General features: G+C 38.9%; 1 protein-coding gene across 1 annotated transcript in view; it reads right to left on the reverse strand.

Moving 5' to 3' along the window:
* Window positions 1-25,819, reverse strand: part of cttnbp2nlb (CTTNBP2 N-terminal like b) — a 57,092-nt gene that overhangs the window by 24,047 nt on the left and 7,226 nt on the right. Inside the window, exon 2 of the mRNA XM_062998430.1 lies at window positions 18,933-19,040. Coding sequence (XP_062854500.1) covers window positions 18,933-19,040 — 108 coding nt within the window. The remainder of the gene's footprint in view (window positions 1-18,932; window positions 19,041-25,819) is intronic.

Consider the following 25,819-nt stretch of genomic DNA (forward strand, 5'->3'; position numbering starts at 1 on the left):
GTCAGATGAAACCAAAATCGAACTTTTTGGCCACAATGCAAAACGTTATGTTTGGCGTAAAAGCAACACAGCTCATCACCCTGAACACACCATCCCCACTGTCAAACATGGTGGTGGCAGCATCATGGTTTGGGCCTGCTTTTCTTCAGCAGAGACAGGGAAGATGGTTAAAATTGATGGGAAGATGGATGGAGCCAAATACAGGACCATTCTGGAAGAAAACCTGTTGCAGTCTGCAAAAGACCTGAGACTGGGACGGAGATTTATCTTCCAACAAGACAATGATCCAAAACATAAAGCAAAATCTACAATGGAATGGTTCACAAATAAACGTATCCAGGTGTTAGAATGGCCAAGTCAAAGTCCAGACCTGAATCCCATCGAGAATCTGTGGAAAGAGCTGAAAACTGCTGTTCACAAACGCTCTCCATCCAACCTCACTGAGCTCGAGCTGTTTTGCAAGGAAGAATGGGCAAAAATTTCTGTCTCTCGATGTGCAAAACTGATAGAGACATACCCCAAGCGACTTGCAGCTGTAATCGCAGCAAAAGGTGGCGCTACAAAGTATTAACGCAAGGGGGCTGAATAATATTGCACGCCCCACTTTTCAGTTTTTTATTTCTAAAAAAAGTTTAAAATATCCAATAAATTTCGTTCCACTTCACGATTGTGTCCCACTTGTTGTTGATTCTTCACAAAAAATTACAATTTCATATCGTTATGTTTGAAGCCTGAAATGTGGCAAAAGGTTGAAAAGTTCAAGGGGGCTGAATACTTTTGCAAGGCACTGTATGTAGTACAATCTACGCTAAAGCAATTGGCATTCACTATAATGAAAATATGAACACTAGGATTTGCGCTAGTGCTAGGCCACATACTAAAGTGTAGACACTGTCTATTTTGTGTTATGAATTGAACTCCAAGGTCTTAAAACATTAATAATTTTAGGGGCTACAAAAGTTGTCATGACAACTTCATTTTACCAACTTTTTATGATAGGAATAAAAAATTATTTAAACTCAAACTGGCAACTGGCATGAATTACACTTGAGTCGCATAACTAATGCCAATGATAACAAATCATCTTTTATGCAAATACACCCTAAATTGCCTAAAAACACATTTCTGTCCTCTTGTTTGTAATAAATACTTCTGGTTATGTCTAGATGCTGTCCAATCATAACCCTAATCTTAACCCTAGGTTTAATGGACTTTTAAATTGATTGCAACAATCCACTTGCTGTTGGACCAACCGGTTTCAGCTAAACAGACAGAAAAAGAATCTAAAATCTTGTTTTAAGAGCTGGTCCTGTCAACCACTGCGACCTACTTCAACTAGACCACTGTGTCTACTTAAACTAGAGTAAGGTAATGTTTACTATGGAAGCACTTCTGTAAGTTACTCTGGATAAGAGCGTCTGCTAATGCTGAAAATGTAAACCTATATGCAACACTGAGTTTGTTGTAGATGTGCTTAGTCTAGACTAGAAAGAGTAAACAAAAGAGTAAGGAGGTACAATCAGCATTAGATGTTGTTTAGATCTTGGTGAATACACACATTTCTTAAACAAATCCACAGCTGTATAAACTGTTGAATTAGATTTTCTGTCTTCAGTGTTTGAGACAGTTTGAAAGTGTCTGTTTGATAAGGTAAATGAAACTTTTTTCATTTTTTTGTAGAACATAGTCTTTAGTGATAAGATAACAAAACATACTCAAAAAGGGTGTGTGAGTGATATTTAAACTAGCTTTACAAGGCCGGGCTTTTGTCCTTATTTGACTAATCATGCCAGGCTTACCAACATCATCCTTATAAATATCACACACACACACACATACACAAAAATAACCAACCCTCACAACAGTGGGCGTTTAAGTTTTTATAGATAGTTTGTTATTTTACTGGTCCTACTCCAGCTAAATCACCTACCTAACTGGAATGATGAGTCATTCAGAGAAGTATAATCAGTAAACCTGGCAGATCAAAATCACCAGCTCATGACACAAAAGGCATGGAAGGCATGCAGCAAAGATGTCAACATGATGTTTGATAACAAACTTTCACATTCATACCCATAGTTGTGGAATAAACCAGAAACCAGGTAGCATTTCACTGTTACATACACAGATCTAATCTATTTGGCTGAACATATGACAACCTAACTATAACCTTCCAGGAATCCAATTTAGAAAAACATGAGTATTAATATAAAGTTAGCTATTACAGCCTTTAATCTTCTGTGAATGCGCCCATTTAAATAACGTAGCATATTTGAGGTTAGGCAATTATATTGGACGAGGTATGGCTTGCAAATGAGGTTCAAATTCACCCGAATTTGTCCTAAATCTGCAAAGAGCCAAAGTCAGGCAGCTTTAACCCTCACAATCAGACAGATAGAATATAATGCCTTTATTTGTCATATATACACATACACTGATCAGCCATAACATTAAAACCACCTCCTCGTTTTTACACTCACTGTCCATTTTATCAGCTCAACTTATCATATAGAAGCACTTTGTAGTTCTACAACTACTGACTGTAGTCCATCTGTTTCTCTGCATGCTTTTTAACTTCCTTTTACTCTGTTCTATAATGGTCAGGACCCCCACAGGACCACTACAGAGTAGGTATTATTTGGGTGGTGGGTCATTCTTAGCACTGCAGTGACACTGACATGGTGGTGGTGTGTTAGTGTGTGTTGTGCTGGTATGAGTGGATCAGACACAGCAGCGCTGCTAACATTTTAAATACCGTGTCGACTCACTGTCCACTCTATTAGACACTCATACCTAGTTGGTCCACCTTGTAGATGTAAAGTCAGAGACAATCTTTCATATATTGCTGCTGTTTGAGTTGGTCATCTTCTAGACCTTCATCAGTGGTCACAGGACGCTGCCCACGGGGCGTTGTTGGCTGGATATTTTTGGTTGGTGGACTATTCTCAGTCCAGCAGTGACAGTGAGATGTTTAAAAACTCCAGCAGCGCTGCTGTGTCTGAGACACTCATACCAGCACAACACACACTAACACACCACCACCATGTCAGTGTCACTGCAGTGCTCAGAATGATCCACCACCCAAATAATACCTACTCTGTAGTGGTCCTGTGGGGGTCCTGACCATTGAAGAACAGAGTAAAAGGAGGTTAAAAAAAGTATGTAGAGAAATAGATGGACTACAGTCAGTAATTGTAAAACTACAAAGTGCTTCTATATGGTAAGTGGAGCTGATAACATGCATGTAGAAACAAGGAGGTGGTTTTAATGTTATGGCTGATAGGTGTATAGTGTACACTGTACAATACAATGGAATTGGAAGCTGGGGTCAGAGCGCAGAGTCAGCCATAGTAGTTTTGTTTAGATGCATTGTTTTTATTGTGTGTTGCCTGGGGCATGGTAAAAATCATGGACATAATGTGGGGTGACTAAAAAGTGTTTCTTAAAGCTTGAGTTGAAAGAAAAATATGCTTCTGACCAGATAAACACATGATGGATCACATACTTCTGTACTAATTAGTATTGTATTGTAGTCACACTTGTAGTAGTAATCTGGTATTATATTTTATACAGTATACACAGATTGCTGTCAACTTACTCTACACAGATTGATGTCAACAGGCAAGCAGGAGAGTTAAAACTTTACCCTTTCTGTCATTATCTGTATCTCTATCTCTGGACTGTGTGTACTGTATGGGTGGAGTACCCTGTACCAATGACCTGAACCTTTATGGCTATGAACTTGAAGAAACAATCGTATTGTTGGACACTGGGGGAAGTTACATAAGCTAAACTGGAATAAACAGAGGACGATTAGTAGAAACTGAACAGAGGAAGGAAATAATATGAGTGGGCTCCCATATGGAAGTAAAGGGGATATGGGAGAGGCTACTCATAAGTGGGTATTATGTCCAGTAAAAAAGCATCAAAGCCTTTCAACAATGTGCTCAAATTTAGTAAAAAGAGTTTAAAAGGCGTTGAGGTTCAAGATATTCTTTTTCTATAAGGATTAAAGATGTAACAATGCACCACAAGACAGTTAAAAATCAATTCACATGTGTAATGATTCAAATTGGTTTACATGTATAATGAATCGATATTCACTTTAAACAGCAGAGGGCACTGGCGCTATTCACCTTGCCTGGTTGACGTCACTACAGGGTTGCCAGGTTCTGAATTTTCCATTAAAATGTATTAATGTGAGGATACATTCTTTATTTGTATTATTCATTTATTTATTTAGTGTGGGATTTGTTTAAAAATTTCATTGCATAGTTTGTACCTACCTCAGAAATAAAAGGACATTCATTATTTAGATAAATAAAAGATGTGCACAAATACAGTATTTTATTAAATTTTTTAAAAAGAGAAATAATAAAAGGAAACTTTGTCATAATTTGTCTTCAATCGTATCAGGAACCCAGTATCTTCAATCGCATCGTGGCTAGGGTATATCGTTACATCCCTAATAAGGATGTATGGGAAACCTGTTAGTGTGTTTCATGGTCCCGTGAAACTGCATATATTGTAGTCTAATGTAAAATGACGGTTTTGACGATTATTGCACTCAAATGCAGATTTGTCTCATATTCGCACTTTGACTTCCATTTTGTTCAGCTCTTGGCTTGAGCAGTGTGGTAAAACCAAACACACATCAAGTTTGTGGTAAACGTTGGGTTTAAGGGTACAAAAAAGGCCATCGAGTTTTGAAGATTTCGAGTTTCGTCAAGTTTCAAGGTACCACTGTATTAATACTACTTTTAAATACAAGACTAGTTTCAATCTCTGAATTTGATTTGTAGACAGTGGACCAAGGTAATCAAACAGGGTTCAAATGGGGATAAGTGGATGGCCCTGCTTTCAGGAATTTTCTACTAAACTAAATAGGCTCAAATTGCAGTCGTACAGAAATAAGTGTAACGTAACAAGTACTACACAAGATGGATAATGATGTTTCACCCTCAACAATAAATGTTCAACACGCTAGCACACCTCTGTGGAGTGTTCAAAATTCACGAGTTCGAATCACAGCAAAGCCATTGTCCTGGCCAGGAGTCCAAACACAGTTGGCCGTGTTTGAGAGAGAAACAAGGTCTCCTCCTGCTGCTTTTTTAATTATATTTATTAAAGGTTTATATTAAAGACAGCTGGGTGCAAGGCATAAATACAACCTGTACAGGGTGCCAATCCAAAGCATCATTCACTCACACATTTACTCACTCACTCACTTTAAAGTCCACCTACTGTGTTGTTTTGGGGAAATGCAAGGAAACCAGAGTACTCAGATTCTAATTACCTAGACACAAGACAAGACCTTTTCACAGGAGTGAAGACTGTTACAGATGCAAAGTGAGTGGCTAACTCCCTTTTACTGTCCCAAGCTTATGGTTAGGTGTCCACATAGTTTTGACCATTATCATTATATTGTCTATTATGTTGCCCAGACTTTTGTAACATGATATTTTTATCATATAGAACGTCATTAGTTTACAGAATGTTGATTCAGGTGGATGATGGAGGGTGAATTTACAGGGTGTGTCACTGTCTAGATGGTGGTGATTTACAGTCTGACCACTTGAAGATCATTGTTTATTTTCTTTCGCTGAGCCTAAAGCCACATTAATCCACATTACTGCTGCAAGTTATGATCAAACCCTTACCCCAGAGAATGAAGCAATTATGCTTAAAATTTCTCTGTCTGACCCACTTCTGACGCCTTACATTTTTAGCGAGTGCAGATAAGCTTGCAGACAGAGAGACTCCTGGACCATAAACGGGGGAGGGTCATTTATTTTGTTATTTAATATATAAAATGCTATTATAGAACCCAGGTTCAGATACATGACCAAAAGCAGAGAGACTCCTGGACCATAAACGGGGGAGGGTCATTTATTTTGTTATTTAATATATAAAATGCTATTATAGAGCCCAGGTTCAGATACATGACCAAAAGCAAGTAGACGTGTCTAAAAAGCACTCATTTTCATCCTCCACTCGAACACTCAGTGGATCACTGTATATTAATTGAAATGGCGCAAACCATATGAAAAAAAAATATCAGCGATTGACAGAACAGAATATTACACATACATATTTTTCCAGAGTAAGAGTGAGGTATTGCTTCTGTAACTTAAGATAAGATAGGCTTTTAGTTAAACGTTGAAAAAATAATGAATCAAGTAAAAACAGTAAAAAAAAAAAAAAAGTACACATAGAAAACGAGATGCTGTAACTGGCTGCCACTCGAGGGGCGCCGGTTTTATAATATAGGTAAGCCATTAAATAAAAGCCCCACAAGTATAATATACAGGGGTTGGACAAAATAACTGAAACACCTGTCATTTTAGTGTGGGAGGTTTCATGGCTAAATTGGACCAGTCTGGTGGCCAATCTTCATTAATTGCACATTGCACCAGTAAGAGCAGAGTGTGAAGGTTCAATTAGCAGGGTAAGAGCACAGTTTTGCTCAAAATATTGCAATGCACACAACATTATGGGTGACATACCAGAGTTCAAAAGAGGACAAATTGTTGGTGCACGTCTTGCTGGCGCATCTGTGACCAAGACAGCAAGTCTTTGTGATGTATCAAGAGCCACGGTATCCAGGGTAATGTCAGCATACCACCAAGAAGGACAAACCACATCCAACAGGATTAACTGTGGACGCAAGAGGAAGCTGTCTGAAAGGGATGTTCGGGTGCTAACCCGGATTGTATCCAAAAAACATCAAACCACGGCTGCCCAAATCACGGCAGAATTAAATGTGCACCTCAACTCTCCTGTTTCCACCAGAACTGTCCGTCGGGAGCTCCACAGGTTCAATATACACGGCCGGGCTGCTATAGCCAAACCTTTGGTCACTCGTGCCAATGCCAAACGTCGGTTTCAATGGTGCAAGGAGCGCAAATCTTGGGCTGTGGACAATGTGAAACATGTATTGTTCTCTGATGAGTCCACCTTTACTGTTTTCCCCACATCCGGGAGAGTTACGGTGTGGAGAAGCCCCAAAGAAGCGTACCACCCAGACTGTTGCATGCCCAGAGTGAAGCATGGGGGTGGATCAGTGATGGTTTGGGCTGCCATATCATGGCATTCCCTTGGCCCAATACTTGTGCTAGATGGGCGCGTCACTGCCAAGGACTACCGAACCATTCTGGAGGACCATGTGCATCCAATGGCGGTGCCGTGTATCAGGATGACAATGCACCAATACACACAGCAAGACTGGTGAAAGATTGGTTTGATGAACATGAAAGTGAAGTTGAACATCTCCCATGGCCTGCACAGTCACCAGATCTAAATATTATTGAGCCACTTTGGGGTGTTTTGGAGAAGCGAGTCAGGAAACGTTTTCCTCCACCAGCATCACGTAGTGACCTGGCCACTATCCTGCAAGAAGAATGGCTTAAAATCCCTCTGACCACTGTGCAGGACTTGTATATGTCATTTCCAAGACGAATTGACGCTGTATTGGCCGCAAAAGGAGGCCCTACACCATACTAATAAATTATTGTGGTCTAAAACCAGGTGTTTCAGTTATTTTGTCCAACCCCTGTAGGTAAGCTGTTAAATAAAAAGTAGCTTATAAATGGCCCTTCTTGCAACCTATGTAATAGTTTGGGTTGCCAGATATTAGCCCTGATATTGTTTTTATTCGTCACTCAGTTTTACTTGACAATCAGAGTTGATCAGTTTATGTCATCAGTTTATTCAAATATTTAAATTATGGATTAATAAATAAATCAACACCTCAGCTGGTGACTTCTCTGTGCCCATATAAATAGGACTAGTTTGGCTGCAACTATTACTACATCTATGAAACACGTCAAGAAGATAACCTACCAGGTGCGAGTTATTTCAGGTGTGAGCGTAAAAACAAATCAAAGGCATCTAATTAAACCAATAATGTAAAATAATGTTGCAAGAGGCAACACTAAACACGCCATTAGAGAACAGAGTACATTAAAAACTATGATTAATATTATCATTATTATTAAGGTAAATGTGCGGCGGAGGAATTTCTGGTGCTGTTTTGACACCTTTCTCCATTTTGCCACCTTTTGCTGTATTTCCAGTTGGTGAAAAAACCACCAGGTATACACAACCCTTATAACTGCATTAAACCCAGTGTGGTGCATTGTTCTGACCAATGGCTTGCAAATTAGTAATACATGCATCATATAATACTTTTTTTTACTCATTTTGGTTGAATTTTACATTAGTCAGTGTGAACACTATGCAAAAAAGGACTAAAATGTAACAATGTATTACTTTCTTGGTTGGTATAATATACGAGGGATCTTCAAAACATTCCCGCACTTTTATATTTTCACTGGTAAGAGTGAGGGTGGGAGGAGTCGTAATTGGTCGTGTCTGAGAGACTGAGAGAGAGCTTCTAGTCCGTATTCAGCCCCAACTGATTTCCACCTTTTTGGACACTCAAGGAAGCTTTAAGGGGAAGAAGATTTTCATGTGATGATGATGTGGAAGCAGCGGTGCATCAGTGGCTACGCGATCAATCAAAAACATTTTTTGCTGACACTGGTTACAAAATTCTTAATAAATAAAGTAAAACTAAAGGGTGGAAACTTTTTGAAGAACCCTCATGTATACACAACCTTAGAGCTCAAATCACCATACATCATGTCAGTTAAGTGTAAAGTCAAGTCTTGCAAATTAAAAAAAATAATAATAATAATAAAAAAAAAATAAGTAAAAACTTTAGAAATAAATATCCATTGTACAACAGTATACAACAGTGAATCTAAACTCCTCAAGATAAATTAATCCTATTTCTATAGCATTCACTTCCAACATTAGGGTTGGTTTTAGAAAAGCTGTAGGTGTGCCCTCACAATCTTGGCACAGTTGATAGTCAAGTTTATTAATAACTTTCCCCACACTTCAAATCCCATTGTAAATTGCACCTGGCTTTACAAAAGTCAGTTAGAAGGAGTAAAGAGAAAACAAACAGTGATGGTGGAATGCCCTAATGAGTGAACTGGTAGAAGAAGAGGCCAGTACAGACACGTCCACTAAACCAAGGAGTAAAATAGTTTCCCACAGATTTAAACACACAAAGATCATAATAAGCTGTCTGTAACCGGTACCCATCCGGCATGCATGTGTGTAATCCTTGGGGAACTCCATCAACCCTATCAGGTTTTCAGACTATGGAAGGAATTTACAGCAAGTTCTACAGCCAGGCTACTAATCCTGAAAAAACAGCAGTCATAAATGTCTGTGTTTTATTTTTTTATTATATTTTTAAAGAGCTAAACATCGATGTTTGCTTAACTTAGCTGTGCAATTTCCTGAGTGAATCACTAGAATAAACTAGAGTGTGTTGTGTATGTGTGAGTGTTACAGTAGGGAAATGAGGTCAGGAGGAAAAGGTCCAGCAGGAGACCTCGTAATTCTGCTAAATAAAGTCTCGACTAGTTTCACAATGATGTCAGCTAGAAATGCATCCCTCAGAACTTGACTGTGTTCCACAAAGTGAATAGTTTGTTTGTTTGCTTCTTAACGCCATGTCAGCTGCTATGGCTGTTATCATGGCTGAATATAAGGTTCCATCTTTAAAAAGTCCAAGTGTGGGTTGATATGTTTCTTTATAGAAATTCATGGAAAAACTTATATATATATTATGCGCTTCTCCCATTTTCCCCCAATTTAGCGTAGTCAATTTGTCTTCTGCTGCTGGGGATCCCCGATTTCTTGCAGTTGAGGAGGGTATTTTGCTGCTCACGCATCCTCCGACTCACGTGCAGTCCTTAACAAAGCCCTATTCCACCCATGCACATATTTTTTGGTTGGGGGACTATTCTCAGTCCAGCAGCGACAGTGAGGTGTTTAAAAACTCCAGCAGCACTGCTGTGTCTTATCCACTTATATTAGCACAACACACACTAACACACCACCACCATGTCAGTGTCACTGCTGTGCTGAGAATGATCCACCATCTAAATAATACCTGCTCTGTAGTGGTCCTGGGAGAGTCCTGACCATTGAAGAACAGCATGAAAGGGGGCTAACAAAGCATGTAGAGAAACAGATGGACTACAGTCAGTAATTGTAGAACTACAAAGTGATTCTATATGGTAAGTGGAGCTGATAAAATGAACAGTGAGTGTAAAAACAAGGAGGTGGTTTTAATATTATGGCTGATCGGTGTATATATGACAAATAAAGGCATTCTGCTCTATTCTAAATTAAAAGGATAAATAATTAATGAATCTAGTTTAATTAAATTAAAATTTCTGTCTTGATAGTGATATGATTAAGCTAATTGACATTGATTTCATCATTTTGTCATGACCTTTTTTACCCATCTTTGCCAAGGGTGGCAATAATTCTGAAGTTGTCCATATATAGCTTCTCCAGTGCGATTTATTCTGCCAGACACACAAATATGTGCAGTCTTTTGCCAGTACATGTTTTCTTGGTGGACAAGCAATTACTGGATGTTCAGTTGCTGTAGGAGACGGACTGGCTTCCAGCAAGTTTCTGGAACCAAGTCAAAACTAAGCAGTCACAACTCACAAACACACAACACACTCATACATTTCTGTCCTTTTAGAGCTAAAAAAAAATGCTCCATTTGCCCTCTAGGTATGCAATGCCAAGAGCCACAAAGAATGATACAGTGTAACCGTGACCAAACATGGGAGTTCAGTAAACGTTTCCGTCTTCCTGTCGTTATCTGAGCTATCATTCTCTGTTTTTCTCCGGCTTACATTCTCTTCTCTTTTCTCCTGCTACAAATATAGAACGGAAGCATACCAGCAATTAGGAGTCTGACCAGAACCCAAAACCAGTTTCTAACCTTTTGATTCAATCCTACATGCATCTTTTCAATAATGAATCTCTCATAATATTCCACATTCTGCGACAGGTCTGACTTAATGATCATAAATAAAGAAATGATGAATGAGTCACAGTGGAAATACTCAGGCTTTTGTTTGGGCATTGCTAGTGCCAGTTCAGGTTTCTAATGGCAGAAGTGAAAGCACTTTATTCTCAGATTATTGTGGTTGACCTTCATGATTCCATCCATTATGTCACTGTCACAAAATCATAATAAGAAGTTACATAAATGTTCATTTTTTCTGTTCCAAATGCTTCACACAAACAACTGATGCACATATACAGATATCAATAGCTCATTTTATTTGTTGCCCAGCATCTAGTGATGTCAGTTGTGATGTTGAGTTTATAGGACATAATGGATCAATAAAGCCATACATTCTCTAAGGCTATGTTCACACTGCTGCTAACAGTGGCTCAGATCAAATTGTTCTACTCATATCTGACACAGTGGAGGAAATCAAGTACTTTTTTATTTGAAATGTAATATACAATGATCAGCCATAACCATTAAAACCACCTCCTTGTTTCTACACACATTGTCCATTTTATCAGCTCCACTTACCATATAGAAGTACTTTGTAGTTCTACAGTTACTGACTGTAGTCCATCTGTTTCTCTGCATGCTTTGTTAGCCCCCTTTCATGCTGTTCTTCAATGGTCAGGGCTCTCACAGGACCACTACAGAGCAGGTATTATTTGGGTGGTGGATCATTCTCAGCACAGCAGTGACACTGTCATGGTCTCAGACATGACCAATTACTACTACTCCCATCCTCACCGTTTCCAAATAAAATATAAAAGTGCAGAATCTTTTTGAAGATCCCTTGTATTTAACATAGTATTTTATGTTGGAGGGCATTATGTCTGAAACATTTCGTCTCAGTGGGTTAGAAAAGTCGAAGACACTCGTTCACATATCGCTACTGACCAATCACTGCAGAGGTAGGTTCGCCCCTAGGATCTACTATTAGGGTTGGGGTCATGATTAGCATTGTGTAGCTGACCAGCCATCTTTGAAAGCCTGTTTTAAGCAAGCATAAACCAGGCCTTAATCTGCCTGTGTGGGGTGGAAAGACGAGGTCTAGTTGGGGACTTTGTAGCACTGAGGTCAAGTCACACACACTGGCCCCTTCCGCTCACTTGAAAAAAGGCAAAACAATTCCCAGAATGCCACATAGGGAGGCAGGAAACCATGCCTAACAGGAAACAGGAGAGTAGTGAACATGCACACTAAAACACTCTCTCATGCGGTGCTCCGCCAGTGACCGAATGTCCCATGAGCCTTTGTGTTTTTGAATGTGTCTACTGTGAAAGATGCCCTTTAAGGTCTAGACCAGTGCTAAATCAGTATAAAGAGCAGCAATCTCTCTTTCTGTCTCCCTCCCACACACATACAAAGTCTTGAAGCTGGGTGGCAATAGGACCAAGAGAAGGTGAAGTGCAGCCTCAGGGCAGAGAAAAGCCCAGTGAATAATAGTAATGGTAGAGCTTCATTCCCTCACGGCCAGCCTGCACTAATAAAGCTTTTTGTGTGCATGAAGGGGAAACAGTAGCAGTACATTGTGACTAGAGGCCTAAAGGCAACTCCGTCAGCTCCAATAGAACATAAACCCAACACACAAGGGCAGTGTTTCTGCAGTGTTACTACCAAGCACTGAATAAATCATTAAAACAGTCATAAAGCTAGCCATATTTCCAGCCTGGGTGCAGTTACACGCATGTTTTCAAACACATTAAGATCTTAATTTCCAAGGACAGGAGTTCTCAACCTTTTTTTTGGTCAATTAACTAATTTTAGCAGCACATTATTTCCACAACTCCACTTACCCGTGGGCTATTTACCCAATGTGGTACTGTAAATATGTAAATATTGTAAAATTCCACAGAACACGGACTGACAGCAGTGACGGCAAGAAGTTTTAATATCACGTACATTTGATTTACCTGTCTCAAACTTTATATAGTCTAGCAAAAACCATCTGGGCACACATTTACATAACAGGCAACTTCACATAGGTTTCCAAGAATTGGAATAGGTTTGGATCTATTGGCCTAATACATTATAATTATTATTACTATAATTATTATTAGTAGTATTAATAGTAGTAGTGGTATTTTGGTAAAGAAAAGTGGTTACAGTATAAAGTTTCTCGCATAAAAACGTAATTACACTTTTTATTTTTAGGTCAAGTCAGATTTATTGTATAGCACTTTTTACAATGGACATTGTCTCAAAGCAACTTTACAGAATCCAGGACCAACAGACCAAAAACCCCTGATGAGCAAGCCAAGCACGACAGTGGCAAGGGAAAAACTTATAAGAAGAAACCTTGAGAGGAACCAGACTCAGCAGGGACCTTCATCCTCCTTGGGAGGCCTGGAGGATTAACATTTATATTATGCTTTTACAGTATCACTATATGAGGCAACCAATTAAAGCATTCCATAGCTGTACTGCTATAAAGACAATATAGATTAACTAAACCATTTAAAAAGACATAATTAATAATAGCTCTCATTAAAGATTAAAGAAACATGATATTTTAGTGGATTTGTCTTATCTGCAGCACGCATTTTTGTCATAGCAATAAATTTGTGGAAATCTGTAAAAGTGTTTTGCAATGGATTTGATTCCTATATCAAGGGTGTTACTGCTCTAGCCCAGTGATACTGGGGAACTGGACCCACCACAGCCCTTACCAGGATAACGCAAAGGTAAAACATAAAAGTGAAATTAAATGAAGTAATTGTGTAATGTATTGTATATTTATGTATTTGTCCAACTTTATGGCATGTTTAGAAATGTCTTAAGCAACAATAAGCATAACTTATGACTTAAAAAATCAGACCAAAATAAATAATTTTATAATTATTTTCACCTCCAATGTGACCTAAAATCTGTGCAATTCAATTAAATTCTATCAATTTTTTTAGTTCTGTGGAAAAGAATAAAAAAAAAAAATAATAATAATGTGGTTGCATAAGTGTTTAAAAAGTCAGAATGAACCAATCACATTAAAACTCTTGATAAATAGCAGACAGTGACACCTGTTAAAGTACGCCGTCAATTAAAGTGACTCTGATTAACCTCATATAACGTACAGCTCATCTAGTAGAATTTACTTAGTTGCATTTTACAGCAAAAGCCCTGGTTTACAAAAAGCTTACAAAGCATTACTGAAAGGTATCAGTCAGGAGAAGAGTACCAAAAATGTCCATGGCATTACATATACCATGGAGCACAGTGAAGACGGTCCTCAACAAGTGGTTGAAATATGGCACAACAGTGACATTACCAAGGATTGGACGCCCCTTTGAAAAGACCAGAAAAAACTGGTCAGAGAGGCTGCCAAGAGGCCTACCGCAACACTAAAGGAGCTGCAGGAATTTCTGCCATGTATTGATTGTGTACTACATGTGACACAATGTACACAATCTTCAATATTCTTCATAGGTCTGAGGCTATGAGGTAGGGTGGCAAGAAAAACATCCAAGCCTGGCTAGTATTTTGCATATATGACGTATATTTTGGCCTCAATATAAAAGGTAGTACACTGCTGACTATGTTCCTAACAACTAACACTACAAATAGTCAATGATATGCTTTTAACTTTGTGTTTAGGGAACAGTTTGGGGAAAGGTCCATTCTTGTTTTAGCATAAGTGTGCCACTATAGTAGGTGAGGTCCAGAAATGGTGTGACACGTTTAGTTTGGAGGAACTCCAGAGGCCTGTAGAGCCTAGAGGCCTGTAAGCCTTGACCTCACCTTTTGAGAAGAACTGAACTGCCTGATCTCACAAATGGATACACATTCCTAAAAATCAGATGCACTAAAAATCTAGTAAAATGCTTAACTGGACATGATTTATATGTTAAATAATACAATGAATGAACATATATTAAATTATTTATAGGTTCAAATTATTATTATTATTATTATTATTTAAATATGCAACCTTCTAGTTTCACGCATACAAACAGCGCTGTGTGTGACAATAGCACTGCACTTACCAACCATTATGTATATGAACCCTCAATAATACAGAGCTCTACCATACATATTTTTGTTTAGCCTTAAATGCATCATTCAGAACAACTAAACTGCGCTCATGAGGGTTGTTGGCATCCCAGCATGCCATTCTTTCTGATAAGCTGGCAGCTGTAACACAGGAGGGGGTGTGCCTTAGGGTTAAACCCCTGATGAGGCCAGCTTTGATTTTTGAGTCTCCTTCTCTGTCATTATTACTGCCTCAACCCGCCTTCACCCTCCCACTGCACCCCTTACAACGTCCCAAGGGAACTCTGTGTAATTAAAATTCAAAGCACCATCGAAAGACTCTGATCTCACTTCATTATACAGAGGGGTGTGGTAATGATTAAATAATAATTACAGAGGTATTTTGCGTAATTATAAATATTTGACTTGACTTTGGCAGGACAGGCAAAATAGGAAAGACTGGTCAGGTTTGGGGGGGAAGGGGGCAGGCTTCTGCATGACAGGTAAGGTGAGACAGGAAGCTTTAACAAGACCGGTAAAGTGTAGGCTTTGGTAGGTCTGGTAAAGAAGGAAGAAGAAAAGCTTTGATAGGCAAGGTAATGTGGACGGGTATGCCAGATAAAAAGGGTGGAGCAGGCTTTGGCCACACAGGTAAAGCATGACAGGGTTAGGTTTTTGCAACCTTGCCACAAACCTGGCAAAAAACCTGGACCTCCATTTAATGGATTTCGGATTTAATGGACAAAATCTGGAAAACCAAATGTCTGGCCCAATTGTTTAAAATTCCTGCAAGAAGCAAACCAAGACCAGTAGTTCAGTAATTGTCCACCAGCCAGTGCATGTCTCTTAATCGTTCACATTGTATTATTATTATTCTTTTTTTTTAATGTCTCTGAACAAGAAAAGTCGCAATCCGTTAAACATACTTTTAAGGCTCTACAGCTCCAGTGAGTTAAAACCACTAAAATAAGTCTACTTATTTACATTTATGCATAGGGGCAAATGAGAGTAGCCATTCCACCCCCTTGTATGCTGTCAAATAGGGCTGGACGATATGGCAAAAATTTATATCACGATATAACTCCTAATTTCGGTCGACACGATATAATTCCGATATCGATATGAATAATACAAATGTCAGAAAAACTGCCAAGAACACCAACATTGAAAGGCTGTACCTGCAAACCTCTGAACCCTGCAAAAGTCTATGAAATCTCACCCTTTACAACTACATAATATTTTAGAAATAATAATAATAAATTAGCTTTTACCTTTTACTTGTATTCAGCATTTGTATACAGAGAAAAACACGACATCATTCTCAAATAAACATAAGCTTTGACATTATATAATATAATATATTAACATATGTCTTAACCAGAGGTGGAAAGAGTACAAATATTGTACTCAAGTAAAAGTACTATTACTTTAATGTATTTTTACTTAAGTACGAGTAAAGTTACTAGTCTAAAAATCTACTCAAGTAAAAAGTAAAAGGTAACTCATTTAAAATGTACTCAGAGTAAACTTCACTTCGTTACTTTATTAACAGGAGAGGAGGGGTCTCTTCTGTGTAATGCAAACAGGACGAGTGGATATAAATCTCACAATAGTTGTTTTTAATTCAAATATAATAGAAGAAACATGTTGATACAACATTTAAAACATTTAGGGATGTGTAATGTGTCATTTCAAATGCCATAAAACTTTTTCAAACTGTATAACCACTAGTGATGTGTCGTAGAATGACTCTTTAAACTGAAATAAAGGAACCGACTCTTCTGGGAGTCGTTATGTATACAGTATACAGTATACGGCTCTTTAAAAGGAACCGAGACAAAAGATTCGACTCCCCGTCGCAGAATTCACTGCAGTAGTTTCCCAGACGCGATTTATTTTGCGTTTATTTTACTCAATAACGGATGTTATTTAAAATGTAGCGAATTACAATTCCTAATACAAAACATACCTAAGTAAAAGTAAAATTACAGGCTGTAAAATCTACTTTAAAAAGTACAAGGACACAAAAAAAACTACTCAATTACAGTAACGCGGGTAAATGTAATTCCACCTCTGTAAATGTTACTTTCCACCTCTGGTCTTAACTAACTTTAATCCACAACATGGACTGATTATTATTTGTATGTAAACATTTTCGAACAAAAGTGCTTATACGTAGTTGCTGCAGAATTTGCTATATCAGGTGTTGTGCTTGAAGACTATAGAAAAAAAGAGTCTAGTTTTTCCTCTCTTATCAACTATTTCTACTGCTTCTTTTTTAACTGTGGATGCTCGTTCACTCACAGCTGTTGAACTTATTTAGCCGCTAATATCCACCGTGTTGTAGCGGAGTGTAATCAGAGCGGTAACGCTGAGCACTGGCTTCGTACCTGTGGCGAACGTCATCACGCACTGATGTATGCATATCGATCGAATTTGTTTAAAAATCATATCACCGTTATTGAAACATTTTCTATCGCGATATATATCGATATCGAATTATTGTCCAGCACTACTGTCAAATGAAAGAAACTGACCTAGACTCTTTACCCAAATATTCATTATTTTCTCTTTTTTTTCCCCCAAATAAAGTACAGTGGTACCTTGAAACTCAACGTCAATTGGTTCTGGGACAGGCGCGGAGTTTAAAAGGCATTGAGTTTCAAGGTATTTTGTCCCATAAGGATGTATGGAAAACCTGTTAATGTGTTCCATGGTCCCGTATATTTTAGACTAATTTAAATAACAGGGTTGATTGACACTTATACACTGACAATAACACAAATATAATATAAAAACACTGAAATAAAAAGCAGATTCTTACAATTTCTTAGAACCCCGAGCTGTAACACAAGTTTAAAAGTGAAACAGTGAGGAAAATCCAGCTAAACACAGATACATGTGGATGCTTTCAGAGTGAATTTACTGTCACATAAATGCAGTTTCGTTTTATATGCACACTTTGATGACGTATTACCCCATGGTCAAGCCGAGCACTGAACAAAGCAACTGTTCATTGTTAATTTAATATTAAATAAATACTTTTTTTTTTTAATTCAAAGATTCTGAGTTTAGGGGATGTTGAGTTACAATGTACCACTGTACTAATATTGAAACTGACTACCCAAACTGAGGTAATAAAGCAACTCCAGAGGACAATAACAACACCGGTCACCCAGCTGTCTCAGTGCTCTCACACACCCTGATAAAAAAGCAGTGTTGATGTTAATTTCCGTACAGGAAAAGCACTGCCTGCTATTGTTCCTGGCTCTGATAAATTCCTGCATTACACAATTACACACATTTCTCCTGTTTGTACCTGGTATTGTTTGTATATGTATATACCCATACCCTAGTCACACATGCAATTTAGCCTGCTAATTAACCAGTGAGGACCCAGGTAGCAACAAAATAAAAATGCACACCACACCAGTCCAAAAATCCTGGCAAATTACCATGTAAATATCAGGATGGCAGATGTTTGTATTGAACTAATGTTATAGAAGCTGATAAGGTGTGCTGACGGACACTAGGGCAGCCAATTTAAAATACTGGCAAAGTGGCACAACAATATGAGTAGCTTAAGGACTACTAAAAGGATATTTAAAAATAAAATAAATGTTGGTGCTCAGTAGTGCACCCGGTCAGGCGGTGCCAATGTGCAACAGACATGGTTGACACCTACACCTTTGTTTGCATTAGCCACTGTAGTGTGTTTGATCCTAAGCATTTTATCATCTTGCCTCTGTTTTTACAGGTGCTTGTGTGCCACAGGAAGCCACAACATTTTACCACAAAACAGTGACACTCTGCTTCTTCTTGTTTAAGTTTAATGTTACGAAAATAGAATCAGTCGTGCACTAATATATGTCACACTGTCACTTTAAAGACAAACATGCAACTGGGTGTAACCCAATAAATTATACAGGGACAGGAATGATAAATTCATATCACTTTGCAATTGATATGAGTTTAATACTGACTGTGGGTGCAAGCACTTTGGTAAAAGATTCGAAAGCATTACTTGGGTGTGTTTCTTTGTAAATGTGTGTGTTGGCATCCTTACCCTGAATGTGTGTATGACATGGTCCTGAGCTTCCAGCTCTGCCTCTAGTATGCTGAGGAACATTAAAAGGTCCTCCTTACTTAGAGAATCAACATTCATCCTGCTTGCCTGCAATAAAAGAAAATCAAATGCACAGTAAATACCTTATCAAGTCTTGTTTTTGATTTCCTGAACATATACAGCATCACAATTAAGAGCCTTTAAATTGTGGTCAAATAATACAAAAGCTTTCATTTCAATCATACTCCATCATTTTCAATAATAGTGGGTGATACAGCCTCAGTCCTCTATCCGATTATATGTAATTATATGTAATTTAATATCACAGTAATAGTGGGTGGTGCTCGGGTGGCACAGCAGTAAATTACACAAACACACCACCACAGGGAACCAGGTTTAATGGGGGGACTGGGGGGAGTTGGGTGCACAATAGGATTGGCGTCCTGTCTGGGGTGTGTTGCTGCATTGCATCTAGTGATTCTAAGGAGACCAGCCAGGATGAAGCAGTGGTGAAATAGTAGTAAGGAAGGTAGTGTTTAGTAAGGAATGTTAACCATTGCTAACAGTTCATATTTTCAACAAGTAATAATCTGTAACACAGAAGGTCTAGCAGTGCTTTAACATGTACATCCATTAAACTTTGTTAGCCAAGTCTATAACTTTCATCAAAGTCATTAAAATAATCAAAAAAAAAAAAAAAAAATTAAAGTGTGTCTGGCAGAAATGCACCCAATCAATTGTAAGTAAGCGTTCACAAGCAATGTCCAAACGGGAACTGGTTTCCAGAGCTTCATGAACTTTCCACAGCTGATCTCACAAACCCAGGATCACAGTGTGCAAACGCTGAGCGCTCGCCGACCGAAGCGAGATTTCTAGCATGTCAGATATCTGAATCGGAGTTGCCCGACTGGCAATGAGTGCTGTGTCGAACAGCCAATGAGAACGTAAGATACGGTGTGTGGGGAAACGCAGGGGAGGAGTGTAAAAAGGTGGGACGGAAATAATAGAGTTTATGTCAGAATACATCGGCACACACACACGTCACCTTATCGTTCTCTACAAAACATAACACCAACATTGCATTGCAGAAATATTTATTAACCTCCAACTCACTACAGAACAATCCATGCTGGTCGCGTTGCCAAATCCACTCAGATTCATTTATTTTTTCTCCTTGATTTCACGCTGCATATTACCGCACAAACTTTAATCGCTCGCTACTTGTCGACATGCATTTTAAACCCCTCGTCACTTCTCGCATTTGTTTTCGTGACAGAACGTAGTTTGGGAGACCAGAGAAGCTCGCCTGCGATTCCAGCTGGTGATAGATCGTGTAGTGTAAAACCCTCTGTCGCCGATCAGTCATGTAGTGTGAAATACACACCGACTTGAAAGACTCCCGATTACAAGAGATCCAGTCATGTAGTGTGAACTGTACAGCGACCCGATGACTTGGAAAGTCGTGTAGTGAGAACTTGGCATTAACTAGGATGTAAGAAGTGTCACATGAGCTTATGTACTTATGTAGAGAATCGATTCTGTGCCTGATCCTCTTGGATTAAAAAAACAAATGGCTGAAACGTTTAGGTATCTACATAATTTTGGCCATGTATTGCATTTAGTAGCTGTTATTATTAGAATAATGAGCACTCATGCAGCAAATCAGATTTGTTCTGGCATTCTACACTTCCACAGTTATGATTTATTTAATGACCACAAAATGACTATATTTAATGACTACAAATGACCCATATGCCCTACTGAGGTTTAGAAAAACAATGTGGAGTGCAGGAGTCTGGGTTAGTCAGTCCAAAAAATCAAACTCAGATGTAGAGGCCTCATGTGACATCACTACAAGATCACCAAAAGTGAAATCTTAAAACTGAAGTGAAACACGCCAGAACTGAACAAACCATTTTCCGAATTTAGAGGTTTAAGTATGAAGCTGCTGAGTCTAAAAATGAGGAATTACGTGCATGTCAACATTATAAACAAAGAAAGTCTTGACACGAAAGAAGGAAACTGACCTAGTTTATAATTAACTTTAGTCATTCTTAGTTTATTTTTAATTTCTCTTGGATGCTTTCATACTAAAGTTAACCACTTACTCCTCTGAGTGACTGTCTATATATACTTATTAGTTACATTTATGTTTCTGGCATATATCAGACACTTTTATCCAAATAGACTTTCACTTGATACTAGCACAATGCAAGCAAATGAGAGTTACTTGTTGATGGGGCTTGAACCAGAAACCTTCTGATCACTAGTCCACAACTTTAACCACTGAGCTACCACTGACCATGTTATATATTAATTATTAATTACTTTTATTGCATTTAGCAGAATTTTTTTTTTATCCATAGTGACTTATTATTGTAAACTAGTACAATGCAGGAACGTGTGGAATAAGGGCCTTGCCAACAGTGGCAACATGACACTGGTGGGGTTTGTACCAGCAACCATCTGAAAATGAGTCATGTACATTTCAAAGTTTCACTTCCTCAGAAAGCCACCTCATATATATTCCTAACATCATATATGAATATATAAGCATATAGATGATGCAACAGTAAATTACTAACACTAGCCCAATACTGCTGGAGTCCATAGTTTAAATCCCCAGAGGTGCTATCAGCCGGTTGGGCATCTACATACAGACATGATTGGCTATGTCTGAAGGGGGAAGGACTGAGGCCTTGTAATGGATTGGTGTTCTCTACAGGGAGTGTTACTGTATTGCACTTGGTGTTTTTAAGTCGAACCTACTGCACACTTGACCAGGTTAATGATCCTGTAATGAGTTGGCGTTCTGTCTGGGATTATGCTAAAACCAAACCCATGGCAATCCTGACCAGGATAAAGCAGTGGTAAAACATGAAAACAGAATGCAATTCCATTGCATACAAGAACATCATTTAAGTGAATTTAATAGAATAGAATAGAACACAATAGAATGCTTTTATTTATCATATATACAAATATATACACCTGTACAGTACAATGAAATTATTTTTTCGCATATCACAGCTTGTTTTGGAAGCTGGGGTCAAAGCGCAGGGTCAACCATTGTACGGCAGCCCTGGAGCAGACAGGGTTAAGGGCCTTGCTCAAGGGCCCAACAGCGGCTGATCAGCAGAGCCTGGATTCGAACTGGCAATCGATTGATAGCCCAAAGCTCTACCCACAAGGCTACCACTAAATTTCTTTGTTTCAAGACACACAATGATTTGTTGTTAGGATGATTTAAAGGAGTTTGAGCCATTTTTGTCCATAATATTAATTGTTTAAAATGTTTGCCTAATTGTTACTCTTTAAAAAAGGTTAGAATTGCCTAAATATTTAAGATTGTGTGTAAATATGTGGGGAAAGTTAATAATCAGATTTATGATGTGCAACTATGTAAATACATTTGAGCTGCTAATTCAGGTTACTAATTACTTAAACCTCAGAGGCTGTCAGACTTTTCCAGTGTTAAGCGAAGAATGTATGACATTTCAACCACATTCATAATTTGTACCTTTAAAACAAGCACTTTAAGCCAAAAAAAAACCTCCCCACAGTTTTTTTAATGTCTAGACCTCTGAATCTGCTTTGCATCACCACTACAACCCCAGCGAACCTAACCACACTGACACAACGATGACATCTGAATTATCTTCAGTGGACCTGACTAGTTATTCACACCATGAAAAAACTGAGGAGGAGTCATGTTGACTCATATACAGAGGAACAATAAAGGAGTGTCCAGAGTCGGTATCGTCCTGTCATTCTTTAGAATCATATAGTTTGAATCAGGAATACACACTAAGTCAGTATGTTGTCACCTAACATCATGTATTTATATTTTTATTACTTTAACTGCTTCATTCTGGGTTCTGCACCACCCAGAAACAGTGGGAGCAAGGCAGGAACACAACCTGGACAGGGTGCCAGTCCATCACAGTGTGACACACGCACATATATTTACTCAGACCTGTTGGCAATTTAATGGATATGTGTGTTTTGTGAGGGTAGAAGGAAAACCAAAGTACCTTTATGAAGCATGTAAAACAACCCACAAACAGTAATCAAAAGCAGGTAATAAAAGAGGCACCATTATACTGCTACCGCTAAACATTACATCTCTGAACATAACACCTAGAACCATGGGTAGCAATAAAGATTTACTACTGTAAATAACAACTTCCATTTCTGTGGAAGAATTAAACTTTGTACTTCCACAATAAACTTGACAAAGCATTTCTTTATAGATCTTGCTTTGTGTATCAGGGCGGTGCCATGCTAAAACAAGCAAGAACAATCCCCACTGTGCTTCCACAATGTTTGAAGCTTACAATTCTCTGTACAGTTCTTCAGTCGTCCTAGAAATCCAGATTCATCAGATTGCATTTCCTTTAAAAGTGGTTTAGCTGCTCCGGGATCCACTGGCAGTGTGCTGTTCATGCCTAGCCAACTAATGCCTAGTTCACACTACATGTTTTTTGCCCTGATTTTCGTTGGCCGACAGGTCGCCGCTGTACACAGATCAGCCGTAACATTAAAACCACCTCCTGTTTTCTACACTCACTGTGCATTTTATCAGCTCCACTTACCGTATAGAAGCACTTTGTAGTTCTACAATTACTGACTGTAGTCCATCTGTTTCTCTACATACCTTTTTTAGCCTGCTTTCACCCTGGAAAACCAAAGAGTAGGTGTTATTTAGGTGGTGGATGATTCTCAGCACTGCAGTGAGTTTTGTGTGTTTTGTGCTGGTATGAGTGGATCAGACACAGCAGCACTGCTGGAGTTTTTAAATACCATGTCCACTCTATTAGACACTCCTACCTAGTTGGTCCACCTTGTAGATGTAGAGAAGTCAGAGATGATCGCTCATCTATTGCTTCTGTTTGAGTTGGTCATCTTCTAGTTTTTCATCAGTGGTCACAGGACGCTGCCCATGGGGCGCTGTTGGCTGGGTATTTTTGGTTGGTGGTGTCACTGCAGTACTGAGAATGATCCACCACCCAAATAATACCTGCTCTCTGGTGGTCCTGTGGGGGTCCTGACCATTGAAGAACAGGGTAAAAGCAGGCTAAAAAAGTATGTAGAGAAACATATAGACTACAGTCAGTAATTGTAGAACTACAAAGTGCTTATATATGGTAAGTGGAGCTGATAAAATGAACAGTGAGTGTAGAAACAAGGAGGTGGGTCATAATGTTATGCCTGATCGGTGTATGCGGCAGCTCGGAGGCAAATTGGCGTTCGCTCAGGGCTCTCAATCGGCTCTCGATCGCTATGTGTGAACTGTTCAACGACTCGAACCGAGCATCTTGCCAACTCAAGAAACATATTTAGTGTGCTAAATATCTGGACCTGTCGGCGACTCAAAATCATGTAGTGTACTGTGAAAACCACAATGACTTGAAAGACTCAAGATTACAAAAGATTGCGTAGTGTGAACTGTGTAGCGATCTGAACACCTAGAAAGTCGTGTAGTGTGAACTGTGTAGCGACCTGAACACCTAGAAAGTCGTGTAGTGTGAACTTAGCATAACACTTCGCTTGTTTTGTTCCATTGTATTTTCATCAAGCACTTGAAAATACAGGGCGCACGGCCACTCGGGTGGCGCAGCGGTAAAACACATGCTGAACACCAGAGCTGGGATCTCAAATACATTACTCTGGAAAAGAGTGCTGTCAGGGTGTGTCTCTCCGTACACAGTGCTGATCTGCATTGCACTCGTCAAAGTGTAGGTGACAAAATGCATATGGCTGCCGCCCTCGTGTCGGAGGGGGCATGGGTTAGCTTTGTTCTCCTCAGTCAGAGCGGGGATCGGCATTGGTGGAGAGGAAGCATGACACAATCGGGCAATTGGACGCGCTAAAAGGGAGTATGCATAAACAAAAGAAAAAAAAGAAAATACTTGGCGCATGGCAAGAATAGCCTGGACAGGGTGCCAATTCATTGCAGGGCTTTAGCCACCCCCATCCATAGCCATACATAACACAGCTGAGATTCAAACCCGAAACTCAGGGGTGGTGGGCTAGCGTAATGGGCTGTTCTACTCGAGCGCCTATGCTTGGTTTCATATATGGTAATCAGAAGTTTGTGTGCATCTGATTGATCTTGAAACCCAAATTTTTGAAGCTTCAACAAATCCAACTAACAGATGGTGATAGTTCTCTGTATTGAGTGCTGCATGTGAGGACAGGGACGCTTTTATATCTGTGCAAGCGTTCCATTCTGTGAGCTTGTGTGTCACCACTGGATAATCTGAGACTAAAGTAGTCACATGACATTCTGGTAAAGTCATTTGTACCCATATGTTAATGTGAATAAAATATCACTGAGGAAGCTTACTGTAAAAGTCAGCCTGAGAAGTGCTCTCTATTTTATGATCAAACCACAAACCACTTAAGATTATTACTACCATACCACCGTCCCCGCCCCCCACCCACACTCACACTAAATATCCCACTCTGTTCCAAATCTGTGTTATTTAATAACCAAATAAAGACACAATGTATATACCAAACTATCCCATGATTAGTAAGCAGCATATTATATGTGTGTAACTTAGCAAAACATAAAAGCTGAGAAGGAATTGATGATATTCATTACAGCTTCACATGCTACAGGAAGTTGTAGTTCCTCCCTAAGGGCAAAACCGTTGAGATTCCGAAAAATGATTCACAGCCAGCAGATTAATTGAAAGCGTTTTCTTCCATGATGTGCTATACAAATTGTATGTAGTAAATAGAAAAGGTTGGCACCCTGTCCAGGATATTCCTGCCTTGCACCTTGAGTTTTCCAGGGCTACTGGATTTGCCGCATCATATGATATACACTGAACAGTCATAGCCTTGTTTCTACACTCACTGTCCATTTTATCAGCTCC

The sequence above is a fragment of the Trichomycterus rosablanca genome, chromosome 7, assembly GCF_030014385.1.
Source record: "Trichomycterus rosablanca isolate fTriRos1 chromosome 7, fTriRos1.hap1, whole genome shotgun sequence".
Taxonomy (NCBI): domain Eukaryota; kingdom Metazoa; phylum Chordata; class Actinopteri; order Siluriformes; family Trichomycteridae; genus Trichomycterus; species Trichomycterus rosablanca.